The 26,908-nt window shown below is 43.3% G+C and overlaps 3 protein-coding genes across 6 annotated transcripts; 2 read left to right on the plus strand and 1 right to left on the minus strand.

Moving 5' to 3' along the window:
• The first annotated feature begins 354 nt into the window (after positions 1-354).
• Positions 355-14,877, plus strand: htra1b (HtrA serine peptidase 1b). The gene is made up of 10 exons (XM_069517866.1): positions 355-970; positions 5,186-5,285; positions 5,694-5,808; positions 5,933-6,022; positions 10,060-10,254; positions 10,732-10,764; positions 11,424-11,538; positions 12,129-12,186; positions 13,289-13,384; positions 14,314-14,877. The coding sequence occupies exons 1-10, from the start codon at positions 511-513 to the stop codon at positions 14,480-14,482; spliced, it is 1,431 nt and encodes a 476-aa protein (XP_069373967.1). The 5' UTR covers positions 355-510; the 3' UTR covers positions 14,483-14,877.
• A 2,474-nt stretch (positions 14,878-17,351) lies between these two features.
• On the minus strand, positions 17,352-23,524 carry c21h10orf88 (chromosome 21 C10orf88 homolog). 3 transcript variants are annotated; one of them, XM_020109293.2, is made up of 9 exons: positions 23,506-23,524; positions 22,612-22,780; positions 22,288-22,479; positions 22,069-22,138; positions 21,703-21,894; positions 21,456-21,584; positions 21,248-21,368; positions 20,923-21,124; positions 17,352-18,324 (listed from the first exon to the last, which is right to left on the minus strand). In XM_020109293.2, the coding sequence occupies exons 2-9, from the start codon at positions 22,749-22,751 to the stop codon at positions 18,102-18,104; spliced, it is 1,269 nt and encodes a 422-aa protein (XP_019964852.2). In that variant the 5' UTR covers positions 22,752-22,780; positions 23,506-23,524; the 3' UTR covers positions 17,352-18,101. The 3 variants fall into 3 exon arrangements, with proteins under 3 accessions (XP_019964852.2, XP_019964851.2, XP_019964853.2); XM_020109292.2 differs by lacking the exon at positions 23,506-23,524 and adding an exon at positions 23,212-23,424; XM_020109294.2 differs by lacking the exon at positions 23,506-23,524 and adding an exon at positions 23,022-23,040.
• Positions 23,357-26,664, plus strand: asb3 (ankyrin repeat and SOCS box containing 3). 2 transcript variants are annotated; one of them, XM_069517865.1, is made up of 10 exons: positions 23,357-23,470; positions 23,590-23,853; positions 24,128-24,298; positions 24,426-24,538; positions 24,623-24,755; positions 24,924-25,101; positions 25,315-25,533; positions 25,637-25,939; positions 26,008-26,141; positions 26,235-26,664. In XM_069517865.1, exons 2-10 carry the CDS (start codon positions 23,652-23,654, stop codon positions 26,465-26,467), a joined length of 1,686 nt encoding a protein of 561 aa, XP_069373966.1. In that variant the 5' UTR covers positions 23,357-23,470; positions 23,590-23,651; the 3' UTR covers positions 26,468-26,664. The 2 variants fall into 2 exon arrangements, with proteins under 2 accessions (XP_069373966.1, XP_069373965.1); XM_069517864.1 differs by lacking the exon at positions 23,357-23,470 and having other exon boundaries at positions 23,621-23,853; positions 24,125-24,298.
• The last annotated feature ends 244 nt before the right edge of the window (positions 26,665-26,908 follow it).

Consider the following 26,908-nt stretch of genomic DNA (forward strand, 5'->3'; position numbering starts at 1 on the left):
TACGTTAGTAGGACTGTAAAACACTGTGACTCAGCTAATGACACGTGAGCTGCAGTGTTTCTGTTGGTGACTGCATGATGATGAACAATGATGAAAGTTTTTTATAGAATATATTTTATAGTTTGCAAATAAAGGGTCACATTTGCTATTTTACAACTGAAGGCTCATCTCCACGAGGCCGCATGAAGACAACAACGTTCACAGAAGTGAAAGTTACATCAAGCACTTGAGTAACCTCAGTTCTTTCCAGCGTGCACAACAACACACACATGCACGAAACTTCACGTCCCATCATCCCCTCCTCTCCTCTCTCACACGTCACACACGCCCACCAATCGTGGCCTGTGTTTATCCTGCAGCTTCTATAAACCAGACGTGCTCCACGCTGCAGGACTCTGCCACCACTGCCCACTTTAAAGTTCCCCAACAAGACCTCAGCTTAGATCTGACAACTGATCTCAAGTTAAAGTCCAGCTCCAGGTCTCTGAGTTAGTTTAGATCTGTCCCATCATGCGTGTCCAGTTTGTCCTGTGCGTCATGTCCCTGCTGGCCTGCTCCTGTCTGGTGGCCGAGGCGCGGATCACTAAACGCTTCGCCATCGGCTGCCCGGACAAGTGCGACAAGTCCCAGTGCGCCCCGATCCCCGCGGACTGTCTGGCCGGTGACGTGCTGGACCGATGTGACTGCTGCCCGGTGTGCGCGTCCGGCGAGGGCGAGCCGTGCGGCGGCACCGGAGACCAAGAGTGCGCAGAGTCCATGGAGTGCGTGGTGACCGACGGCGTGGAGGTGTCCGCCACCGTCCGACGGAGGGGCAAGGCCGGCGTGTGCGCGTGCACCAGCCTCGAGCCGGTGTGCGGCAGCGACGGCGTCTCGTACCGGAACATCTGCGAGCTGAAGCGCGTCAGTAACCGGGCCACGAAGCTGCAGCAGCCGCCGGTGATCTTCATCCAGAGAGGCGCGTGTGGCAAAGGTAAGAGGGGTGTGTGTGTGTGTGTGTGCGTGTGAGAGAGTGAGATGCAGAGATTGTATTTTATGATAAACAGGAAATGAGGACTTGCTTTTTGTCCTCACAATGTGACTGTAAACACATGTAGGTCCCCACAACATGAGTAATACCTGGGACACACACACACACACACACACACACACACACACACACACACACACACACTCTCTCACACACACACTCACACACACACACACACACACACACACACGGTCTCTGTGACTTTAGAGGACATTACTCAAAACTTATCCATAAGCTCATCCCAGCTCTAACCTAAACTTAACTTTAAATCATGACGTCACCTTAGAATTATGGGGACAAAAAGACCAGTCTGTGTTGTGTGTGTGTGTGTGTGTGTGTGTGTGTGTGTGTGTGTGTGTGTGTGTGTGTGTGTGTGTGAGAGAGAGAGAGAGAGAGAGGTTGTGGATTGTGAATGCAGGAAAAGTGAAGAGAGCTGGAATCTCTGCCAAAAACTTACAAAAGCAGAAGTTTGATAACACAAAATATTTTAGCTGTGTGTGTGTGTGAGAGAGAGAGAGAGAGAGAGAGAGAGAGAGAGAGAGAGAGAGAGAGAGAGAGATTGTATCTTGTGAATAAACAGGAAGAGTGAAGAGAGCTGGAGTCTCTGCCAAAAACTTACAAAACCAGAAGTTTGATAACACAAAATATTTTAGTGGTGTGTGTGTGTGTGTGTGTGTGTGTGTGTGTGTGTGTGTGTGTGTGTTTGGGATCTACACACAGACTGAACTCTCTCCTCTTCCAGATTTTTATCAGATTTGTTTTCTTACTTCTTTAAACCTGAATTCCTTGTTGAATATTGGACACATACGGAGCGGTTCCTCAGAGACTTCGATAGTTTACTGATGACAGATGTTGTGATTCTCAGCTGCAAATGTTCCTTTCTCTGGATGATTTATCTGAAGTTCTCTGAATATCAGACAAGTTGATTTATTTTCTGTCAGTTGATTAATTACAGTCATGTGTTGACTGCAATACTCAATATATGAGTCATGAGCTGCTGTTCTTCTCATGGCCAAGAAAACTATAGAACATTTGATGCAAAACTCATCCCCCTCTTTTTTAAATCTGTTGATCTTCTCTTCTAAGTTTTGGACAGATGTGACTTTAGCATTCTTTTCATTACTCTCTAATCTTAGCAAACTGAGACATGGCTGTGTACGTCGTGTGGTCGTGTTGAAGTCTCGCTCTTCTCCTCTGAGCAGGTGCTCAGAGATAATTCACACAGTTTCCCTACAGTACGTGAACATGCACAGTTCAAATCAGATGAAGACTCGCTGCAGCTCGGTGGTTTGAGTTTCAGACACAACTGCAGGTTCAAATGTGACAGAGTCGAGTTTTCAAGTCATTTTATTAGAGACAGGATCAAACACACAGATTCAACATGTCCTGATATTTATTAAGTGATTTTATTCTCTCTGCATCTGACTCTTTGGCATCACTCCATTCCTCTCAATGCACCAAACTCTCTCTCTCTCTTTCTTTCACTCTCACACACACACACACACACACACACACACACATGCACACACACTTGGTGTTATCCAAGGCAACATCAGATGTCTTGACATTTAGTCAGGAAGTCCTGCCCTTTGCTGCAAAAACAAACAGTGTCCCCCAGAGTGAGAGAGTAATGAAAGCTTATATTAAGGAGCAAGTACACACACACACACACACACACACTGAAGCTGCAGCTGTAAACACACCAGTTTGCTGATGCAGTTTATTTCTGTCAGAGTTCAACAAGGTCAGAATCTCTTTCTCTCTTCATCTGTCTGTTTCATCTCCTTTCCTCCCACATTTGTATCTGCTTCATTTTCTCTTCTCCTCTTTCCCATTTTTCTAGTTCCCTCTCCAAACCAGTTTCTTGAATCAATTCTTTCTGGGGATTTGAGCCTCTTGAGCCGAGGTCAGAAATCTGGAAGATGTCAGTGTCACACAAACACAAGCCACGTGAAGTCTTTAGTCGTGATTCATCTCCTGGAGCCGATGGGTCGATTGTGTAACTGACCAAACAGACACAGATCTGGGTCAAAGACTTTTCTAACCCAGATTTGAACGGATCAAAATGTTTTTTCTTAATTTTTCCTGCTTCCTGTGCAGACTTGTGAGCTGTTTGTCAGATTGGCAGGCGTAGATACAGTATCAACAAAACACGGTCGCACGGTGACTCAACTCTTTCAGGAACTGGAGGAATTTTTTCCCCAGTTCAGGCTCGTCCAGCTCGTAATGACATTTCTTATAAAAGTGCAAAACAGGATAACGCTGGGTTTTCATAGATGGTTTGTTTGAGCTGAAAAAAACACTTGTAACTGTATAACTGGTTATAACCAGATATGTGCATCTGCAAAATACATATTTCAACATTTAAACTAAAAACGTCCACAGATTTATTTTCTGTTTTATTAAAGAATGTTTTTTTAATCAATGTTTGCAATCATTGACACAGAGAAACAAGCTGTTTGGATGCACACGATCATATGGGTTCTTTGCGTGGAGTTTTACAGAGAGAAAAATATTAACGTCATTTTGTGACAATGTGAAAATGCACTTGAACTCGTCCTTGGTGCTTTCAAGGACCACGCTCGTCTGCGTTCTGATTGTTGACCTGTAGCTGATAGAAGCTTTGTTTCACCTCAGTATTTCTGTGCTCGGGATGTTTCTGAGTTTATCTGACTGGCTCCATTCAGCTAAACTTCAAAGCTGCAGCAGCTCACACACACACACACACACACACACACACACACACACACACACACACACACACACACACACACTTCCATATGCAGGGCTGGAGAACATGCTGCTGCAGGTTTGTTTCTGAGCCAGAATCATTTGATCAGATTCCATGGACTTGACCTATTTAACCAGAGAACAAAGATCATCATCACTCTGTGGAACCAGACGATCTGATTCAGAATCAGCTGAGATGTGAGGACACGTCTTCACCACTTCACTCTGTCAGCCGTGATATACATTTACAAGCTTTTATTTCTTCAGCCTAAAGACTTCACATTCCTCCGTGAGGCAATCGTTAACTGATGGAGGCTGAAAGGTTAAATGATTGAAACATTCAAGTTTTATATGACGTGATGATAAAAAACCCAAACTAAGACTCTCACATGTCACTCTGAGCTCATATCTTCACTGAGGCCCAATCCAGCCGTACACGAGTCCACACTGTGTCTCAACTGAACTTTGGTGCAAAGTACAAGTTTGTAGTTTAGTGCATCTGTTGAAATGACACCAGTTTTATTGGATTACAGTATTTTGCTGCACTGAAAACCATCAGTATAATGTTACATCTCTGTCTGACTGGTTTCTCTCGATATAAACTTAATGTCCACTGTTTATCTACACCCTGGTTCAAAACGTTATCTGAGGATGAATTGATGAAAGTTCTCCTCACATACACACACGAGTTTGTTTGGTCTCATCATCGTAGTGTGCTGCCTCTTCATCTCACTGCTCTGAGACAACATGAGTCTCTGACCTGAACCTACAGTAACTGGTTCCAGCAGGTCGGAGTGAGAGAGCAGTGACACGAGAAGAGAAAGATCTGCAGCTGTGACAGATGTTGGTTGGTTATGTAAGGTGACAGTGGTGGTTACGTGTGAAATATTAGAATTATGTCAGAAAACATTCTAACAGCCTCTGAGTCATTTCCTTAGTTTTATAAGCATCAGTGGAGCCGCAGAACGTTTCCAGTTTATATACTGCACATCTGGATCAGGTCAAACACAGCAGCAGCTTGGGTCACATCCCGCTGCACGGCGTGCCGTTGTCACGCTTCTGATGAAACTCAGGAAACTCAGGCAGAGCATCCCCCCCGACCACGGACGATGAGTGATGATGTTTTCTCACAAGTCGGAGACATTCTGACGCTGACGTTTTTATCCAACCTGGCAACACAAGGCCACAATTTTCTCCTCGGTCACTGTGGTCCGAACGTGCACTGCACAGATTAACGAGATTCACAGTTCCTCTGTGTGTGTGTGTATGTGTGTGTCTGTGTGTATATGTGTGTGTGTCTGACCTGTGTGTGTGTGTGTGTGTGTCTGTGTGTGTGTGTGTGTGTGTGTGTGTCTGTGTGTGTGTGTGTGTGTGTGTGTGTGTGTGTGTGTGATACAGTTTGATGACTGTGGGTTTTCTCACTTTCAGGTCAGCAGGACCCCGACAGTCTTCGTTACAAGTACAACTTCATCGCTGACGTGGTGGAGAAGATTGCCCCGGCCGTGGTTCATATTGAACTGTACCGCAAGTAAGACAAGCTTCCTGATTCACCAACACACACACACACACACACACACACACACACACTGATACTCGTCTTTACGGACAATAAAAAACTGTTTATCTTACTGTTGCAATTCCATTCATGTCACATCAGCTGCCACATTGTGTGGTTTCCCTCCTGCACAATGCTGCGTTCATGGACGAATGAGAAAACGAAATGGGATTTTACAACTCGGAGCCATGATGGTTACCATCACTGTGAGAGTTGTGGTCTCACCACATGAGACTCCATCATTTGTATCATGTTCCATGTTTGGACCAGTGTGACTTCAGGATTCATCTGTTTCAAACAAGCTTTCAAAGGAAGGATTGTAACTTGAGTTTAATCTTTATCTGATTTTCATCTTTATGTTCTGTATCTCTCTCTGCTCAGGATGATATTCTCCAAGCGGGAGGTGGCGGTCGCCAGCGGCTCCGGGTTCGTTGTGTCAGAGGACGGACTCATCGTCACTAACGCCCACGTCGTGGCCAACAAGCACAGAGTAAAGGTACGATATGAAAAACCTGGTGAAAGAACAATATCTTACATTTCTAGATCATTTAGAATTTACAAGTGTACAATGACATTTAAAGGATTGATAAATAAGTAGTAACTCTCTCCTCATCCTCCAGGTGGAGCTGAAGAGCGGAGCCACATTTGACGCAAAGATTAAAGACATTGACGAGAAGGCCGACATCGCTCTGATCAAGATCAATGCACCGGTGAGTAGTGGGGGGGGGGTCTTTGTCTTCACTGTGACGTCCACAGCGCCTCGACATTGTGAAATGTTAAATTCTTCATTGAGGCGTCAACCTCTCCGTCGTGCGTCATGATGTTTCAGATGTAAACACTCCAGAGCTTCTATCACGTCTTTAGAGTCTGGAGACGCTGCAGAGAAAGTGCAGAGGAGCGATCAGCTGTTGACAGACGCTGGAAGTGATGGACGTCTTTTCTTTGTCCAGGAGCTGCTTCACTGCAAAGCTTATATAACACTCATGACATTTGTAGGTCGTTGTAACGTGTGCACTTATTATCTCATTCGTTTGTCATGTACGAGTCAGAGTCACCACTGACTTGAGTAAATGATGAGAACTGATGATATTTATTTTTAATCATTCTGAAGAAACCTAATCTTTCCTTCTTTTATCACTTGATGTATTCTTTTTCATCACACTCCATCTCTCCGTCTTCATCAGGGTTCTGTCCGTCTCGTTCTGTTTTAGTCGGAGCTCTTTCACAGCTTTGTGTGTTTTCTTTGGTGCCCGTCTCTATTTTCCAAAACAAACTTCAGGTATTTGTTCTTCTTTGGTAAATGTGCTTTTCATAAACATTCCCTGAAGCAAACGCCTGGTTTTAATTTGAGCTTAGTGGGATGTTTGGGGACGCCACCTCAGCACAATAATGTCATGAGTCATGGGTCTGTGTGGAGCAGGTCAGGAGACAGAGGACAGACAGAGGACAGACAGAGGACAGACAGAGGACAGACAGAGGACAGACAGAGGACAGGCAGAGAGACCCCCCCCCCCCCCATGAGTCACAAGGACAGGATCAGACCTGTTAATACCTTCCACACACAAACATCCCTCCTGCCATCTTGAACTGAAATCAGTCGTTCTGAAGATGTTGAGATTTTTCCACACAGTCACGCAAACATGCAAACACGTAAATATGATAAATGTGAGGATTTAGTTATTTTAAGTGAGTAATTTTAATGATCGTTAAAGTTCGGATCTTTCTTTTAAAGTGAGAGCTGAGGTCAGAGGTCAGGGGACGTCACAGTAAACGTATAAACAAATCTTTTAGGAGTTAACACCACTGTCACTGAATCAGCATCTTGTGGAGCTCAGTCAGCACAGCTGTCACTCACGGTGCATTAGCTCTTAATTAAAAGACCAAAAACCACAAACCACCGTCCTCTGATGACTCAGTCATGAATAATGGGCTCGCTGAGTTTGCTTGTTTGAGACCAGAAAGATTCTGAATCAATGACTGAACTTGAACATGGACGACACGTCTCAACCTCCACCCACAGTATGAAAATAACCCACGACCAGTGTGACCTGTCTCAGCTCATCGTTATATCATCAAACAAGACCTAAAACATCTAAACATCAGTTTAGAAATGAAAAACCAAAATGAGCAAACCTGCATTTCAATTGTGCTTTGTAGAAAAGAGAAGTGTCCATTCTCAGAGATGAAGATAAAGAAGTAGAGGAAGTGTTTAATGTGTTTGTCATTAACTTTGTGGAACCAGCTTTTCTTCATCTCACCTGAAACCACTTGAAATCATTTCCATCATCTTATGAATCCACAGTGCGGCTCAGTGTTCAACAGTGTTGAGGTCTAATTGCAGCTGAGTGTTTTCAGATGGAGCAGCCAGACGTGTAGTTGCATGTTCAGCTTCTGCTTCATCAGAGAGGGATTTGTGGAAACACAGCACACAGATGGATTTGTTTAGTTTGTGATTCTTAGATACATCTCTGTCATTCGAACAGTGGAAAAGCTTTTAGGGCTCTGTTTTTAAAGCTCAAGGTGAAATGCATTTGGGACAAGTCCAAATCTACTTTGACAAGTTAAATGACTTCTTTGCACATTTCTCTGCAAGTCATCCTTCTAATGTCAGAGTATACAGATTCATGGGATCTGTGCAATATGTCTGTTTGTTTGTTTCTTTTTGGATGGTCCCATTAGATGTGTGTGGCACTAAACAGCTCCGTGGTCATTGTGCTCGAGCAGCAGCAGAATCTGGACTGGATTAAAAGCTCCACTGGGAGAATCGACTGAACTTCTTGAATTGATGTCATTATGAGAAACAAACTAAACCTTAAAAACATTGATTTTCTTTGAAGGAATGAGTTTAAATATAATCGTCTTTCACTGAATTTAGCTTTTTGTGTCACATTATTAAAAAAAACTTAGAAGATTATTTTATTTCACTTACCCGGATGGAATTTTTCAGAGACGTGAATCTCAAACGTTGGCTTCTGCGTCTCTTCTCTGACTCATCCAGCAGGACACACACTTGTGTTGGTCAAGTACAGATGTGTTGAGCGATCCTGTGGTTCCAGACTCGAGTTTCTCACATGTCAATCAAACGCAGAGAAAGACAGGCACTTGGGTTTTCTTCCTCATTGGTTTTCTGGAAACGTCTTCATCACTGGCAGCTCCCCTGAGGCATCACACGAACCACATCTGTCACAGATGTGCCTGCATCATCTCTTTTTCATTTCGTGTGCCATTCTTTGCTTCTTTTTTTCTTTACTTCTCCTTCTCAGCTCGTTTCTTTTTTCTCTCTCTCCCTCGATACGCTTGTTTCTACCTTTCTCTCTCGCAAAAGTGGGTCAGAGTCGTCAGGGTTGCTACTAAACAGAGGAAATGGGCAACACATGTGTCTGTCATCAGCAGGGAAACAAGCTGTGCACACACACACACACACGCTGAATGACAGACGCTTGTGATGCTCGGTGAAGCGTTGATGAAAGCTGCGCCCTGACATCACGGCTGCTGCACGTCTCAGTTTTTCTGTTCGCTGTCTCATCCTGGGGCTGAAGTAGGTCAGTAGGACGACCTGCAGCGGGCCGGCACAGTTCATGGAGGGTCGACCAATCAGCTGAGGGCTGGAGCCAAACTTGTGTGATCACAGTTGAAAGAGCTGCAGTGTTGACGAGGATCTAATTCTCTTTAAGACCAACTCTCATCATCACCTTTGTGTTGTCAAGTCTATCAGTTCAACCTGGACACGTTTGTGAAAACCTTCTGTAGTTTATGTTGCTGCAGCTCATGATGATCTAGATCATCACTGTCACACACACACTCGCACACACACACACACACACACACACACACACACACACACACACACACACACACACACACAGGGTTTATGTTGCCACTGAATGTCAGCAGCCCAGTAAAGACCTAATGACATTAGCAACAACACTCCATTAAAACCAGGAAACTGACTGCAGACTGTTTCCTCTGCCACCATCAATTATCCTCAGCTAGAGGAATAAAATATTTTAATATTTAACTTTGGTTTTACAAGATGAAAACAAGTAGCCCGAGCTTCAAGAGGCCGTACGAACAAAATCGACCTCCAGTGACTTGTTGAAAAGATGAAAGTCTTCGGGGACGGATCAGAAATGATCCCGTCTTTCTCTTGATTCCTCTGTTTGCATCGACCAGGTGTGATGGAGAGAAACTCATCTGAACCATGTGTTCTGGTGCTGAGGCTCATTACAGAGCCCAACACTGTGAGTCCTGTTGTTTCTGTGCACCGTGCTCGTATCGGGTTGGAATCACCTCGAGCTCAAAGTGGACAAGACTGAGATTGTTCCAAAGAACTTGAGCTTCGGTTTAAAATCCAACAAACACAGACCAGTGAGCCTGACTGACACGTCGGTCTGACCTGGTGGAAATGAGGCTGCAGGGCTGAAGCGAGTCGTCATCATGGAGATTTACAGTTTGGAGTTTGTTCAGAGTTTGGGTTGTGGATGAAGAGACGTCTCATCCAGAGGCGGAGCTGACTCAGCTCTCCACAGGAAATCCACAAGTCCAAGTTTACAGAGAATCAACTGTAAACAAACCTGACATGTATGAGACAGCTTCAGTTTGTCTTTGTTAGTTCTACATTTAATATGTTTATTAACCGTTCACTGTCTGACAACATTACAAATTCCTGTACTTGATAGAGTTTGAACCTCAAACTGAATCCTTTCTTCCATATTTCCTTCTCTGTATTTCCTCTTCGGTGGAGCAGATGAAGCTGCCGGTGCTGCTGCTCGGCCGGTCGTCGGACCTGCGTCCCGGCGAGTTTGTGGTCGCCATCGGCAGCCCCTTCTCCCTGCAGAACACCGTCACCACAGGCATCGTCAGCACCACCCAGAGGGGAGGCAAGGAGCTGGGCCTTCGAAACTCTGACATGGATTACATCCAGACCGACGCCATCATCAATGTGAGTGAAGAGACAGAAAAATAGAGAGACAGGCCCTGAGGCGGGAATAAAAAAAACTGTGTGGGGAGAAAAAAATAATAATGTGCAGCTTTTCATGACGTTCAGCGTTTTTATTCCCTAAAGTCTCCAAACTCTGCAAAACTGAACATGGCGTGACCTATTTTCAGGTTTATGATAACCATGTGTGAGTTTGACTGTTTAAAACAGCCTGAGGTTTTCTGTTTCCTGACTCAATCCTGCACATTGATCTGCTCATTGGCTCAGCCACTGTGAGAGAATCCAAAAACCAACATTATGGAAAGGTCATCCAAAGCTGTTGGTGAAGAACAGGATCTGTATTCTGTTACTGCACGAATAGTGAATTGTAACTGCACTGATCCACAAATACAAAGTTTATCAAATCAGTCTAGATTATTTATCACATCGGGAAGAATTATTATTATTGCTCATTTCTTTTCTTTATGTGGTTTCTCGCAGTACGGCAACTCAGGAGGACCACTAGTGAATCTGGTAAGTGAAAGAAAACTAAAAATAAATGTGTCCTCATCGTATTCTTATCATTTACACAAATGTATTGTTTTATTTGAATTAAAGTAAAGTATTGTTTTACTTGAATTAAAGTAAAGTATAGTTTTACTTGAATTCAATTTGGAACAACCTCATTGTCCGTTTCCATTTTTCATTTTACTATTTCAAAAACCTACACAGAAACTGCATGTAGGCAAATTGACTTACCTCGATTTTGAATGTGATAATATTGAGTGTGTTAATAATAAAAAACGATTTCATTTTGCTTGGGTAGCTGTTGTGTTTTCTAACCTTTAGATTCAAGTTCATTTGACTGTTACATCACCTCATTATTTAACGGCAGAAGAAACTGAGCTTCCGATGCCTGGGACAACTTCCACGTAACAAAACATCGATAAACGTAATCTCAAACACCAAAGCTCATAAAATCGGGAAGTTAAAGAGTTTAGGTAACGTTTGGCAAATGGAGCTTAACCACAGCTGACTGTGATCATGAGTTTGTTTTCAGCAGAACTGCTTCACAGGCTTCGTGTCGAAACTTGAACCTAACTGTGGGGCACTCGAGTAACGATGGTATATTCAAATGAGTGTGTGTGTGTGTGTGTGTGCATGTGTGTGTGTGTGTGTGCATGTGTGTGCAGGACGGAGAGGTGATTGGCATCAACACTCTGAAGGTCACAGCTGGAATCTCCTTCGCCATCCCCTCAGTTAAGATCAGGCAGTTTCTGGCAGAGTCACATGACAGACAGGCCAAAGGTTTGCACCAGTTTCACTTGATTTATTATTGATCTAATATTTCTATTTACTCTTTTTCATGAGAACTTTATTAACTCTTATTGAGTCGATTAAATATGCATGAGGGACATGTTTAGCATTGGATGTTAGTCAGTTCGTTAAATCTTGGCAGATAAATAAAAAGGCTCTTTGCTGTTACACTCCGTTCAGTGTTTGAAGTTTAACATCATCAGAATACGTCTGGTTTTATTTTCGAGCTCATTCTGAGAACCATCCAGATACAGTGGGGAGGTTCTCAGCATGAGCTCATGTGGGATGGGTCAGGACATGTAATGAAAGCTATAAAGAATAAAAAGTGTTATCCTTACAGTCTGATAGCAGTAAAACATTGATGCTTCAGCAGCTTGTAAAACTGTCCATTTAAGATCACATCATGAATTTCTGCTGAGCCAAACAAATGTTAAAAGCTTGTGTGTTTTATTGTCTGTTTTCTGTCCATCATTGAGTTTAGAGGTTTCTACCTGATGTTCGTCTAAACAATCTAATAATATGAACATTAATGTACATAATGTGTATGATGAGGAAACTAATCACCATGTGTCGTTCTCCAGGTAAAACATCCCCGAAGAAGAAATTCATTGGCGTTAAAATGATGAGTCTCACTCCAGCGTAAGTTCTTCTCATGCTTTCGACATTAAATTTGCAAATGTATAATACTGTATGTAAATTCTGCTTGTAAACCGTATGGCAGCACATCCACTCATAAATCAGACTAATCTGGAATTAAATAAAATGAGAGTATAGCCTTTGGTTTGGTTTGAGTCTCTACACAAACTTTCATGCTTAAGGGAGGTGATCGTATCAGAAAAGTGAGCTCAGCTTTAGATGAGCAGTTTGAACAGGAATGTAAACCAGTCCAGCCCACGTCCGTCCTATATATATAACACCCAGCTGGACCTCTGATGTGGGTCATTACTGCAATCCCATGGGCGAGAGGCAGGGTCCGCCCTGGTCACAGCCCACCCTGGTCACGGTCCGCCCTGGTCAGATCACCAGTCCATCCCAGAGCCGAGAAAAACAACCATCCACTCTCAGATTCTCATATAAGCACTTTAGTATCTCCCATTAAGCTGAATGTCTTTGGGCTGTGGGAAGAAAACTGACACGCTCACTTGAAGCTGATATAAAAGCTACATCTTTATTAATGATCATCGATTGCTTACTGACACTATAAGTAATGAATGCACTGGTCTTTTCCTGATGAATATTAATTCTAACATGTTGGAGCAACACCTCTGGAACATGTTCAGAATTACATTGATGAATGTTACATATCTAGATTGACTCTGACTTAGAGAAGGTTTATCCTCTTTGAGTTTCTTTTGTCGTCCTCTGCAGCTTTCATGACTTTCATGTGAGGAAAACACAGAAAAGAGGATTTTCCACCAAGAAGTTTCAATCTTGGTGGATGAGTAAAATGCACATCTGACACTGAACAAAGGCAAATCTAATTTCTGGAGCATGTTAACAAGAAATCAAAAGAACCTGATAAAGAAAACATGGAGCCTGAACGGTGCTCTAAATCAGATCTGTTGAAGCTTTTCAAAGTCTTCGATCTGCGGTTGTTCTCCACAGTGAACCAGAGAAACGTGTCACATGATGACATTGAAGATGTCACGATGTGTCCTTCAAGTTCAAGTCAGACTGGTGTTTGAGGACAGTCTGTCTAAAAGCTCACGTTTCCGTTGTTCCTCCTCGTCTCCTCCCTCAGGTTGGCCAGCGAGCTGAAGGAGAGGCAGTCAGACTTCCCAGACGTAACCTCCGGGGCGTACGTCATCGAGGTCATCAGCAGGACTCCGGCGGAGGCGTGAGTGTCTCAGCGCTTCTTATTCCCACGTTGTGTAGAAGCCAATACGACAAACTGGCAAACTGCATTTTTGATCTGACATTTTTCTCTTCTTGGATTTTATTCAGTCATGAGACTTGTCACAGTACGTGAGACTTCATGAAAGACAAGTGTTTGTAGACTCTCACGTGCAGAATATATTTTACCCTGGAAAGTTTAGTGGTTTCCTTCATTAAAAGCTTGTTGAAGTCAAACCACCGACAGCTTTGCACCTGAGAAAACAGCAGAAAGAGTCTGTTGACTTGTTGTCTCGTGGGTTGATGTGGAACACAGGGAGGAGTCAGAGAAGACTGTAGGACACAGAGAGCTGGCAGTGAAGAGTCGTGAAAGTTTCCCACCCTGTCAGACTCCTTCTCAAAGCAGATCCTGATTTGTCTCTGGCATCATCTCCCTCAGCCCAGAAAGTCAAACCGTGAGATGTTAGAACAAAACGTGACAACGACGGGTTCAGCTCACGAGCTCTGAACACTGGGGAACACTGGACAGTTATTAAAATGTTTAGATTCAGAGTTTAGATTTAGAGTCAGCTGGGATTGTCTCCATCAGCCCCCTCACGACCCTGGAACAGTAGAACCCATGGAAGCCACGTGTACAGTACACACGTGTGGCAGGTTGGGTTCATTCAAATAACTGAGGTTGTTTATGGGACCAGATAAAAGACTGGATGAAAAAATCTACTCATGTATTTTGTTGCTAAAAGCAATAAATTAAGTTGAATGGAAATGTTATTCTGATTTCTCAACAGTGTCAGTTTGTATTAATTAATTTTTCTGATCAGACTTTGTACAATGTTCTAGAAGTTTACAGACCTCAACAGCAGATCAGTATTTAAAGATCAATGTTGTTGTTGTTATTGATATTTATTTACTCTCCGTTCCCTCTGCCCTCAGTGCTGGCCTGCAGGAGAGTGATGTCATCATCAGCATCAACGGCGAGCGAGTCACCTCGGCCAGCGATGTCAGCGGCGCCATAAAGAGGGAGGACACGCTGCGAACGGTAGTGAGGCGAGGCAACGAGGACGTCATGCTCACCATCATCCCCGAGGAGATCGAGCCTTGACCTCACAGCCGACTGAACAAACAAACAGCTCCACAGCTCGGCACACCTCCAGCTGGTTCGCAGAGGTTTTCAACCAATCAGGAACATTTTGAAAAACCAAGCAACCTGTCAGGGCCACACCTACTGTGTAAAAGAACTTGTAGTTATTAGTACGACTACTCCTCTTCAAAGATCCGACCCTGGAAAGTGAACGTGCTTCTCAACTTGGTTTTACTTTTTCCTCTAATCCTCCATCTTTTTTATTCTACTAACACAATCTGTGACGACAAAGCAGTTACTGCAGGTTTCCGTAGTTTTGTTGTGAATGTTCTTGAGGGAATATTTTTTAATAGTATTGTTGTTTCTATGTGTTTGTTGACAATTTTTCAGAAAAGGGAATAAATACATTTTTTTAAGGTGTTGTCTTCATTAACAGCGTTGGTGGGATGAGTGTCAGTCGAACTGCACAGCTGAGTTTTGTGTTAGCTTTGACTCTTCATGTTTTCTAACCCCCACTGTGTTAAAAAGTGTTGGTTAATAATTAAAGCTCCTCCTCAATGAATGAAATTCATAAGTCTGAGGACGGTGTTCCTCAAGGAGCCGATATAGATCCCCAGAGCTTCTGAAGACACGTTGTGGTTTCTTCTTCTCTTCTTCTCTTCTTCTCTTCTTTGTTTAGTGTTAGCGTCTTTTTTCTGCAACATCACTTAATCACTAACTTAATCTTTCTACCATTTCCTGTGGGGCAGTTAAACCCAAGCTTAAGGTTTGTTACCACACATTAAACTGAACGGCTAGTTGCTGAAAGTACAAGTTCAATTCATTGTATTCACAACATATTGCAGTTTTATGTAAAGTTAGTAAATTAGCTGGTGACCTGCTGTACAATTAGATTTAGCAACTAAAGAGGAGTGGAGTGAACTTTAGACTCAATAACTTGATCAAATCAATTCGAGCAGCTTCTAAAGATGCTGCAACTATAAATCTACAAATGAAACCATGAGTGAACCATTAATTCTGAATATTATATCTCCATGAAAAATATTAGAGAGGAAACTGAACCCCTGAACGCCACCAGCAGCCAAGTCCTGTTCACAAGGAGACGGAGAAAACAATCATCATCATCATCACTCAAACATCTTGTTCTGTGACTGAAACTGAGTTCAACACTGCATGACTCAATCTGCTGGCCCTGTGTGTGTGTGTGTGTGTGTGTGTGTGTGTGTGTGTGTGTGTGTGTGTGTGTGTGTGTGTGTGTGTGTGTGAGGCCCACTGGAGCAGAGGTGTTATGTAACACTTCAACACATTTAAACCAGAGATTCGTGCTCTGAGCAGGTTCATGCTGGAGGTCAACTGATACAAGCCAGTACCTACACACTAAATTCATATCTACTGTTATATCTACTCTATATTCTGCTATTGATAAGACAGATAAAACAGTAAATGATGTATTAATACCCAACAACAGCAGCTCAGAACAGCTGGTTACTGATGATGGAAGTTGTTCTCAATGCAAACACTTCATTTGTTGTTTTATCTCCGAGATTCAAAATTCTTGCCTCTACTTTTTCATATTACAAGATAAATGAGCATCTACAATAGGAACATTAAAATAAATTCCTCATCTTTTCTTTATTTTGTCAGAACAAGTTCCACAGATCAAATGTGTGAATCATGAGGTTCTGGAGAGGACAGACCTGAGGGCAACACAAAGGAATTCCATCCCAAATGAAAAGCTGGCATTTTCCACGGCTGCTCTGTTGGTACTTGAATTAAATCTCTAATTTGTGCAGCCTGGTTAATGTTTGTTCAATCACATCAATCATTTTAATTCTGTTTTGAGACTGAACAGTCAACTGCTGTTTCCAGTGTCGACAATGAACTTTCTATCTCTGCTTTTACATCAACTGCCAATAAATAGAAACCAGGCAGCTGCATCTGCCAGAGACAGATTGTGTGACATGAAACAATTACTAAGATGAACTTCTGGTTAGATTGTTACGGTTTTTTTCTAATGAACGATTTGTCATCAAATTATTCTCTCAAATTGTAATTTTGATAATCGCTGTTGTACATTTCTAAAGACTTTGAAGTAGCTGCTCTCCTTAACTTGTGTAGATTTGTGGAGTCTAATGTGCAGGAATTGTTTTATCAGAACAGAAATGCAGACGTGGCTGAATTGATGAGGTTGAAAGGTTTTAAATTGAATTCCAACATTTCATTCCTACATTCCCTCTGGATCGACATTTCCCAGCTGGAGAAGGTTGCACATCAGTTTTCCTCTCAGGGACGGGACGAAGCACTGACCCACTTTGTCCTGATTCACGGAGCAGATTTTCTTCCACAACTCTCTGCTGCTGACTGTGTGTCCTCCACATGACAAAACATCCGCACATCATTTTATAATTTGCCGTCGTCTGACCCATTTCATTTGTGATGCCTCAGCCCACAGCCGCCTGATGGTTGACATGTTGGGAACGAGGTCTCTCACGCAGCAGGCTCCTCCTCAGATATCTTCAGTACTGGTCCAGACCCTCTGCTGTGGTTCTCCACATGAGAAGACTCTCAGTGACCTTGGTGGTTCTAACCCATTTATGACTCAGCGTTCCTGGAAACATCAGCTTCGTTGATTTTCGCTTGCGGGAAACTCATGAGCAACATTTTCCTCTGTCATTGTTACCCACATGAAACATCAATAAATTAGCTTTGTCAACTTCAAAAATATTTTCTGACTCATGTTTTAGTCAAATCCACGACCAAAAGATTTTTCTTCTTACGGTTACAACAGTTATACAACATTTTTCTGTCACTTCAGCAATTTACTTACTTTTGAAATTGACTTCTGTGCAACAGTACGGTGGAATTAACAGTTAAGAAACAAAAGAGTGCATTTATCTGTATAAATATATTTGTATTTATTTACATTAGTACAGTTATTAAAATCCTCCATATCACAGGTCATTTCAAAGTTTACATTGACAGGTAAGCTTTAAGTTACAGACATGTACATGACTTAAAACATTACAGTGTCATATTAAAAAAACATTTTAATCAGTTACACCCTCTTTAATTATGAGGTTTTCCACAAGTGTCAAGTCGAACTGGACCGAACAATTTAATGGTGACGAACCAAAACACAGATCAGTGCAGTTACAGTTTGTACTGTGAAGGAGAGTGTCGGTGTTTCAAGTCAAACCTTATTGTGTTAGAACAAACTCACGAGAAGATCAAACACCACTGCAGCGGTTCAAAGCTCTTGTTGTAACCGAAGGTTTCCTGCTAAAGTTGAAACTATAACATCACCAGCTGATGAGACAATCCTACGGTGCATTGAGGACATTCACTTCAGGTGTCCAACTACACATAAAAGACAGAGAGACCGTCACAGACATGAGTCTTTAGTGGTGGTGATGGTTTTTTCATTTACTGAGAAACTTCAGATTTGACCTTTCAGCAGATTATTACAGTTACTGAGTTAATGTTGTCCATCATTTCATTTTAACCTCTCTCTGTTAGTGCCTGCATGCTTCCTGCTCTGCCTCCCCTTTAACACTCAGGTCTGGTCTGAGGAGCAACAGGGTCAGCGAGGCCCCCCCCCCCCCAGGTTACATGTGAAGTTAGTGTTAGAGCAGTTCTGAGCTCAGTGGATTGCCGGGGCTGGAGCGTTGTGCTCCACAGGTCCGGTGGACGCTGTTCCTCCTGCTGAGCTGCTCATTCCTCCCTGGTTAAGAGCAGCCAGTGGCAGGGCGCTCAGCAGGGCCTTCTCCAACTTCTGCTCCAGAGCGTCCAAGCGACGGTCCACGTGCTCCTTCAGCCTCCTCTCCATCTCCTCTAGACGCCGCTCCATGGCTGGGTCCAACTCCCTGTGGAGTGTAGAGTGGGGGGGGACAACAGGATAACACGTGCTGATATAATAATGTTTAATGATGCATTTAAAACCAGGCTGAAAAAAGTAACAAAAGGAAGAAACAAATATAAAGTGACCTGTTCGAGATGAAACAAGACAAAGGCAAATGGTTGCATCATCAATAATTATCAAATACCAGTTTGATAACCTCAGTTCATCCACAGAAAACCTTGTCTGAACAGGAGCGTCAGTTTCAGAGGGTACAGAACCTGTTAATACCAGCTGCCACGTGTTAAAGGTGATAACAAACTGACTCTGTGACCCGACGTTCGGTGGTAAGAACCAGAAGAGAACATTCAGGAGGTGATGGAGAGGTGAGCAAGGACCGATTCATGAACATGAAGCCACATCAGAGACCAGAACTCAAACATAAGCAGCGGCAGTAAAAGTAAACCTGGGTGGTTCACACAGTGAGTGCTGACCATCTTCCTCTCTGAACCTCAAAATCCTGCGGCATCCGTCTCTCTTATGAAACTCTCAGACAGCTGAGCTAACGGTTCGATTCAACCAAACCGCCCAAAGGAAAAATAAAAAAACAAGATGCTTCACAAAACATCTCTTTTTCCAGCTCCTCAAACATTTCCAGACATTTTGCATTTCTTTGCTTTTGAGGCTTCTGAGCAGATTCCAACATCATTACCTAAAGAATCTTCAAACCATCTTCAAAGTTTTCCAATCCCACGGCTCAGCACCAGTCACTGCGCTTCTCTTAGAATCAGAGAAAATCCTGACGACCGCTACTGCGTTTTTTACACTGTGGTTTTATTATATTTATCTGATTCTAGTCCTCTCAGCAACATTTCTGTTATTCAGGGGAAATCCAGTGGGTTATAAAACAGCAGTTAGTGATGAAAGTATAAACGCTTCTGTGAAGGTAAGAACTACTGGTGAGGACTTGTTTAATGACATTTGGTGAGAACTTCCATTGTGTAGATTAGGAACCACTATATACAACCACATGGATCAGAATACAATGCAGGAGCTGCCTCTATCCCCCAGCATGCAACACTGCTAGAAAACACGTTTCAGTTGTAAACAAACAGACATTAATGTTCCAGTTTCTTCACTGTGAATAAAACTAGTTTAAATTTCCCTACAAGGTCAACGTACAACGAAATGCAGCAACCTCGTGATTTTGTCCAAGGTATTCTAGGAAATGTAGGAAACTGAAACATTTTCAAGGATACTAAGGTTATTATAAGAAAAACTTCTTATCAGCAGCTTTGAAACAAATATTTTAAATTATGGTGGAATGCTGCCAAATACTTTCTCATAGAAGATCAGATTTCCTCTTGTTCTAGAATTAAACTGTAAATATTTTAGCCGTTGATAACATGACGGATGTGTTGTGGTGGAGACATACCGCTGAGCTGCTGTCCTCTCTCCGCTGTGGAGTCGACTCAGCTGACGTTCTCTCTCATCCCACATGTGCTGCTCTGCTCTGACAGAGACTCATTTATCAAACTCCTGGCACCGCTTCCAAAGAACATTTTTCACTTTTCAAACTAATATCAGCTGTAAATCAAGTGAGCTCATTCTGTTTCATCAGTATCGGCTAAATATGTTATTTATTCTTTAGTGCGGCGTGCCAACAGTTTAACGATTCACACATTCAGCAGTGCTAATAAATGAACCCTATTGTCTATGTGTCCGTCGTCAACAAGCGCTGACCCAGCCCGGATCCCTCTGTGTAGTTGAGTCTGTTCGTCGTTCACTAACCAGAATTGGCACCAGAATGTTCTGGTGATTATTTCCATATCATCTGATATGAACTGGTCGGAGCTTTCTCCTCACCAGGCATCAAAATATTTGACAGGTTTTTCCAGGCAGCTTTGAGATCTGTGGACATTCTCCACGAAGCAGATGGAAATGTTTGGGCGTTGCTTCCAACACTTTCAGTTAACAACGTGACATCATCAGACAACCAAAACTATTGTTCCACAAAACACCAATAATGAGCTTCTGTTTCATCCATGAATCAACAATGTGACTGTGCAGCAATGATGTGGCTGCAATAACGAGCAGTGATCAAAACTGCTTAATGCTTCTATCAAAGAACTTCATCAAAATGACAAAGCCTGAATAGTGAAGACATTTTTTAAGCTTTAACAAAGAAAGGAGAATATGCAAAGGCCTGAACTGTGTTAACCAGAAGGTGTTACTCGCTCTCTCTGTCTGTGATATACAGGATATGGAGGAGTAACACCTTCTGGAGGAGTTTGAGAGTCCCAGTGTTGTCACCTCAATTCCTCAAAACAAGAAGTAGACTCAACAATAAGTCTGACTTGATTAAACTAAACAATTCTGACATTTGTAGAATCAGCTGAGTGTTTAGCTACAGAATGAAAGCAGTAACATCTTTCTGACACAAGGTGGAGCTAGTTCATCTGATTACAGATCATCAACATGGAGCTACTGCCTGGAACAGACAGGTCCGATGTTAGAGGTGTGTGTCAGAGGTCAGGATTGAAAAGTAACTGTGAGCAGCAGCAGCAAGATGACATTAAAACAAACAAAACACTTCGTCAGGAGAGACTCGGTGAAATCCTCTCACCATGTGCCATTCCTCATCTGCCTCTCCTTCTCTGCTGCAGCATCATCCAGTCTCAGCTGCGTCACCTGACCGCAGACGCTCTGGAGCATGGGCAGAAACTCAGGGCCCGAGTTTAGCGCCTGTCCATGTTGACCTTTCAGGAACTGTGACATCATCTCTGCCAGATGGGCGTGGTTCACCAGGTTTCTGTTATCGCCGCTCGCTAAAGACGGGAGAGAATTTCCTCAACAATGAAAACTGGTCAGCTGATACGGTTTGTTGAAAGTCATCATTTTAAATTAAGTACCAGGCCATAGTCTTACTGGAGAAATCTCTTATCCCGTACCTGAGTTCTCAGTGTTGATATCAGACAGTATGGAGTCTGGAGAGGAGGTAGAGCCGGTGGACATCGTTCCGTTCTCAGACGGTGGAGTTTCACCTGCAGGGCTGATGGAGCCCACTGGAGGCTAAACACAGGAAAATATTATAGCAGTGACAGAGGGATCAATCTGCTGTGGCATAAGAGCAAACAACAGCACAGCTAAGACAGATACCGTGGACGCGGCAGACTGGTTTTGGTTGCTGACGGCTGCTGGGGAGGTGTTTGCTCCTCGAGCCAGGACAGACAAAGCTCCACCACCCATCAGGAGAGGCAGGAAACCTCCCAGAGAGCTGGTCTGGTTCTGGGATAAAACACACACCACTGTTTTTATCATTAACATATGTTATTGTTGTAGTTCCCTCTGATCACCTCTTGAGTTTGATCAAATGTTAAATAACTCATTGCTGCTTTACACCCACTTTCTGCTGGAAATGGACCATTTCCATGAGGTTCTGGGCTCCTGGTGAGAGGCTCGTTCCCATCTCTTCAACCAGACACTGCACCTGCTCCATGTCAATGCCGGGGCCACGGACTGGGCAGGGCTGCAGCGGCTGAAGACCCACGAAGACTCGACAAACCAAGACACTGTTTCTACCAGCCAGGGAGAGCAGCTAGGACACCGTCCAGAGGGAGACAGAAACAGATGATTCAATTATATAATTGTAACTGGATGAAAAATTGTTTGGTCCAAGTCACTTACATGTGGAGTCGAGTGCCATTACAAGGTGTCTCAAAGTTTACATGACACTGATGACACATGACCTCTGACCCTGAGTGTAGCTCACCTTCACTTCACAAGCAGAAGATGGGAGATCCAGGATCAGCTGTTTCCTGTAGAAAGGTCCTCTGTCGTCTCTTCAAGCAGAAAACAGAAGAAAAGCTGCTACAAACATTCCAGACATTTCTCAAAACATTTTCTAACAACACTGTATCTCACATTTATCTGTGAGAACTGTGTGGGTGTGTTATATTTTCTTATGATATCTAGACTGTGTTCAACATACCTGTCTTGCTGGATGCTATCATCCCTCTCCCCCCGTACCGTCCCACAGTATTCTCCTGTCTGGTTGTACAGCTCCATGGTCCGAGCCTCGCTGATGACCAGCAGGCGGTTGATGGCAGCAGAGGAGCTGGAGCTGCAGCAGACTGTCAGGACACAGGGAGACCCTTCCTCTGTCTGCTCCAACAGCACTGGACTGCACCAGAGAGAGAAAGATTAGTTTTTATGGTGCATCAGTCATCTCTGCCTCTTACTAAAGTAAAGATGGTGCTGACACACACTCAGTTAACTTGCATTTCTGTAACATGCATGGGGACATATTTCTCACCGGTTTGTCTCGTCTCCCTCTGACTGACCCAGCTCGTCCTCGCCATCACGGACGTGCACAGGAAGCAGGACATCAGCCAGGTGACATCCCTGAGAACGACAAACCCAAGCAGCTCCACTCTTCACTGAGATGTCCACCATGATGCTGCTGAGGCCACAGGGACTGTAACCTACCAGGAGACAAGCAGGGACACAAGGTAGGAGACAACTTAGGAGACAAGAGTGAGCAAGAACAATGAGGAGACAAGTTTAAACAAAGGTAGAAGGTTGGAGCCAAAGCTTGATGAAGACAGGACAGAAGATAAAGTAGAAGAATAAGAATAATAAACCTTATGCCAAAACAACATAACTTCATCTGACATGTCAATGAAATCTAACGACTTGTGTCGATGCTTGATTTTTCATTTTGACCTTTAATATTTGATGCAATATGTGAGAACTGGCCTCTGGTGATGAAGCTCTGGTCACACTGGTCTTGTTTTTACTTCGAGATGAACATTGAACTTCTACATGATCTTCATGTGATAACCCAGCTCCTGGTCCTGAGGCATCAACAGCAGATATCAACAATCACAGTAGATGTGCTGACGTCCACGTTTACCTTCAGATGAAGCGCTCGTTTAGCTCGTTTCCCTCAAGTTTCCGGATCCGATTCTTCGCATTTCCTCAAATTCATTAAACAACAGTAAATTTAACTCGTGCGGTAGATATCGGTATTAACTAAACAGTGAATTTGAACGGGAATTAGCTGCTAACGCTAAATCTGTGCGTCAGCGGCCGCGTCGCTGCTCTTGATGACGCGTTGTTGTTGTGTGACGTCGTTAAACGGCGACTCCTGAAGCGACAGTTAACAACACTGAGTGAGTAAAAACACGTTTCTTCTGTTTAGACTCACAAAGTATCGCAGTACAACTCGAACAGCCTGAAGACGAAGCTCCACATGAAGACGTTTAGTTTGTGTTGTTTTCACTCGTGTTAGGATTCATCCTGCGGTTCATGCTAACGGATGGAGATGAGTAACACCTGACTCGGTGGCAGAGGATGGACTTCACCGAGTGTCACGGAGACACCGTGTCCAGTGTCGCTGCTGCGGCCCGGTCCGGCTGCAGGGAGCGGGTGAGGAGGCTGATAACCGGAGGCCACAGCCTGGACTGTCGGGACAACCGCGGCTGGGTCGCTCTGCACGAGGCTGCAGCCGCTGGAAGTGCAGGGTGTGTGCAGGAGATTTTATCTGCTGCCGGCGGTAAGAAGAGCGCTTGATATCATCATTTCTCTTCTCTTGGTAAAAGCGTGTTTCTTTTTTACAAATCTGAAATAAACACACAACCATTTCAGGCAAGTGTCGTTGTGCAAAATTCCAATTTACAGTTGTATAAAACAGAGGAAAATTAGAAATGAGTCATCAGAATAATCGACTAAACAATGACTCAGCCCTTTCAGTGCTAGTTTATGAAATGTTCTTTGCCTCAAAGTTGAGAAACAACTGTTGAAATGATCATTTTTCTGTGTGGAAGCAGGAGGCTCCTCACGTGGCTGCCGTGCGTATGTGAACTCTCAGACACATGAGGGGGAATCTGCATGTTACCTGGCAGCGCAGCGTGGACACCTGGCAGTGGTCCGACTCCTCCTGAAAGCACATACCAACATCAACCAGCTAACAAACGACTTGTCCTGTCCTCTGTATGCAGGTATAACATTTGAACAGTATCAAACTAATGTGAATTGATTCATTTTATTTTATCTTTGGGATGGTAATGTTAAACTTACTTGGATTAATTATATCTCAAGTATTTATCAGCTGCTATTTTCCTACAGCTGTAGATGGCGGACACAAGGAGGTTGTGGAACTGCTGGTTCGTAAAGGTGCAGAAGTCAACAGAACACACACTTCATCATGCTGGACCTGCCTTCATCAAGCTGTTTTCAAGGTTCTGTTAAAATCACAAGCACACACACTTAACTCTGTGTGATGTATATGAACTAGTAATGAACATAAACCTTAACTCCCCAAGGGTCACAGTGATATTGTGCGCACTTTGGTTAATGTCTGCAACCTGGAGGCACTAGACGACCACAATATCTCGCCTCTCTTTGTGGCTGCTCAGTATGGACAGCAGGAATCCCTTGAAATTCTCATTAATGCAGGTAAATAGTTTATTTTCCTCATGCCTTCATACATGTTCACATTTATTCTTTGCTTAACATCAATATTTATCTATTAACAGCTGCTCTCGCTGCCTCTTCTCTCTTAAACCAGCAATAAACTCAAATAAAATCCATTTGAATTCTGTTTGATTTGTTTTTTTCCTTTAGGTGCCAATGTGAACATCCAGGCAGCTGATCTAGCCACACCCCTGCTGATCGCCTCTCAGGAGGGCCACCAGGCATGTGTGGATTTGTTGTTGGACCATGGGGCCGATCCTAACCAAGACTGCAGTAATAACTGGCCGCAGCTTCCCATTCATGCTGCTGCTGAGTTTGGTCATATCGGGTACTGCACTTTCTTATTCATGCATTGTTGCTCAGTATATTTGGGTAAAACCCAATATAAATACATATATATATATATATATATATATATATATATATATATATATATATATATTCTGATTCCAAACGCATTCTACCGTTTTATCATGATACTGTGTCATGTAACTGTATCTATGTTTTTTAACCTTAGATGTTCATAATTCTGTCAATCCAGTGTCCTCAGGAGGCTGATTGCTGTAACGGATCGTGTGTGTGACCGTGATGATAACATGGTCAGTCCACTGTACGTAGCCATCCACAACCATCAGGACAAGTGTGTGGAGCTGCTCTTAAGGGAAGGTTATAGTCCAAATGCCCAAGACTGCACACGAAGCCTGGGCCTCTCTTCCCCACTCTCCTTCGCCTTGTGCCATTCATCCACCAAACCATACAGGTTTGTAAAGCAGCAGATTGAACCCATTCAATCACTCTAAAAACAAAGAAAATAAGAATAAAACAGATGTTAAACCCCTTGATCATGATTCATTCTCCTTCAGTGAATCTGTGAGGCTGCTGGTAGCTGCTGGAGTCCGTTTGGTTGAGGAGACCTGGATTCATGCCTTGGCCACAGATAAAACAGACCTGCTGGAGCTGATTCTGGAGCACAGATTGATCCCTCGACCCGACACTTTGACCCAGTGCTGTTCTGTATCGCATCATCCTGGGAAAACTGTGTTAACGCTGCAGGAACTGAAGGAGCTGCTCTGTGTGGCACTCAGCCAAGTGCGTTTTGCTGCCTGCTGGCTTCCTCTGCTTCTGAAGGCAGGATTGGAGCCTTCTCTACTACTTCAACCACACATGTAAGGTTCTCCCCTCACTTTTATGGTCAGTTATCAGAGGGAAGTTCTTGACCAGTGTTTCTTTCTAGGTTGGAACATGCAGACACTGAGGCGTTGAACTACTTCCTGCAGTTTATCAACTGGTCAACTTTGTCTGCTCCTTTAAAACAAATCCTGATTCAAAGAAAAGCTGGAAAGACCTGGGAACCATGTGCAGATTTTGGTACAATCACAAAATATATACTTCCAATTTGCTTCTACTATTCTGTAGTAAACTTTGAATGGTAACTATTTTTATCGTCTTTCCTTCCTCCAGATTCCATTCCCCATCTTTCTCATATCTGCCGGCTGAAGGTCAGGGCAGTGCTAGGACCAGATCGACTGATGAGGACCAGTGCAGTCGAGCAACTCCCCGTTCCCTCCCTTCTTCACAGCTTCCTTCAATTTAGGGACGTCCAAGAGGCTTCCTTCTCACATCTGCCTCCATCACCACTTTTAGATCGAATATGGGTTTTCCACGGTGCACACCAACATAGACATGTTCTATAACCCCCAGTTTTTACCTGAATGTTGCTTCAAGGTTGTCAAAATCATCTGATTTTTGGCACTGTTTCATACACAGTCACATACAAAGTGTTTTAGGTAAAATTATTTTGAGGTAACTATGTTTTCTTTTGAACCGATGCAGTGGTTATAAATGTTAAAGACTGAAATAAATACTTTGTCCAAAGTCTCTTCCTGAAAAATGTCTGATTATCTCCAAAAGAGAATAGATTCTGCTCCAGTGGAAAGCAGCATCAAAAGGAGTAGAAACATCACATCATGGGACTAGCCAAAAAATCACTCTTAGAACCAACCCAACTTCATTTAAAGTCTAATTTTACATAGTTTAATGTCATAATAACAATGAAGGTATGCCTCCACAGCTTGAAAAGGAGAAGAGTATCAAGAGATCCTCATGTCACAATTTGTTTTTTACCTGCACATAAA

This window comes from Paralichthys olivaceus, chromosome 21, assembly GCF_024713975.1.
Source record: "Paralichthys olivaceus isolate ysfri-2021 chromosome 21, ASM2471397v2, whole genome shotgun sequence".
In the NCBI taxonomy this organism is placed as follows: Eukaryota; Metazoa; Chordata; class Actinopteri; order Pleuronectiformes; family Paralichthyidae; genus Paralichthys; species Paralichthys olivaceus.

Bases quoted from the DNA above. Each gene is read 5' to 3' on its own strand.
- htra1b (XM_069517866.1), top strand. From the start codon at position 511: ATGCGTGTCCAGTTTGTCCTGTGCGTCATGTCCCTGCTGGCCTGCTCC. The intron at 6,023-10,059 runs GTGAGTAGTGGG...TCGGTGGAGCAG, and splicing joins TGATCAAGATCAATGCACCG to ATGAAGCTGCCGGTGCTGCT. The intron at 12,187-13,288 runs GTAAGTTCTTCT...CTCCTCCCTCAG, and splicing joins ATGATGAGTCTCACTCCAGC to GTTGGCCAGCGAGCTGAAGG.
- c21h10orf88 (XM_020109293.2), bottom strand. From the start codon at position 22,751: ATGGTGGACATCTCAGTGAAGAGTGGAGCTGCTTGGGTTTGTCGTTCT. The intron at 21,895-22,068 runs GTGAGCTACACT...ACGGTGTCCTAG, and splicing joins CTTCTGCTTGTGAAGTGAAG to CTGCTCTCCCTGGCTGGTAG. The intron at 21,585-21,702 runs GTGGGTGTAAAG...GTTTTATCCCAG, and splicing joins TGGTCCATTTCCAGCAGAAA to AACCAGACCAGCTCTCTGGG.
- asb3 (XM_069517864.1), top strand. From the start codon at position 23,652: ATGGACTTCACCGAGTGTCACGGAGACACCGTGTCCAGTGTCGCTGCT. The intron at 23,854-24,124 runs GTAAGAAGAGCG...TCTGTGTGGAAG, and splicing joins GATTTTATCTGCTGCCGGCG to CAGGAGGCTCCTCACGTGGC. The intron at 25,534-25,636 runs GTTTGTAAAGCA...ATTCTCCTTCAG, and splicing joins TCATCCACCAAACCATACAG to TGAATCTGTGAGGCTGCTGG.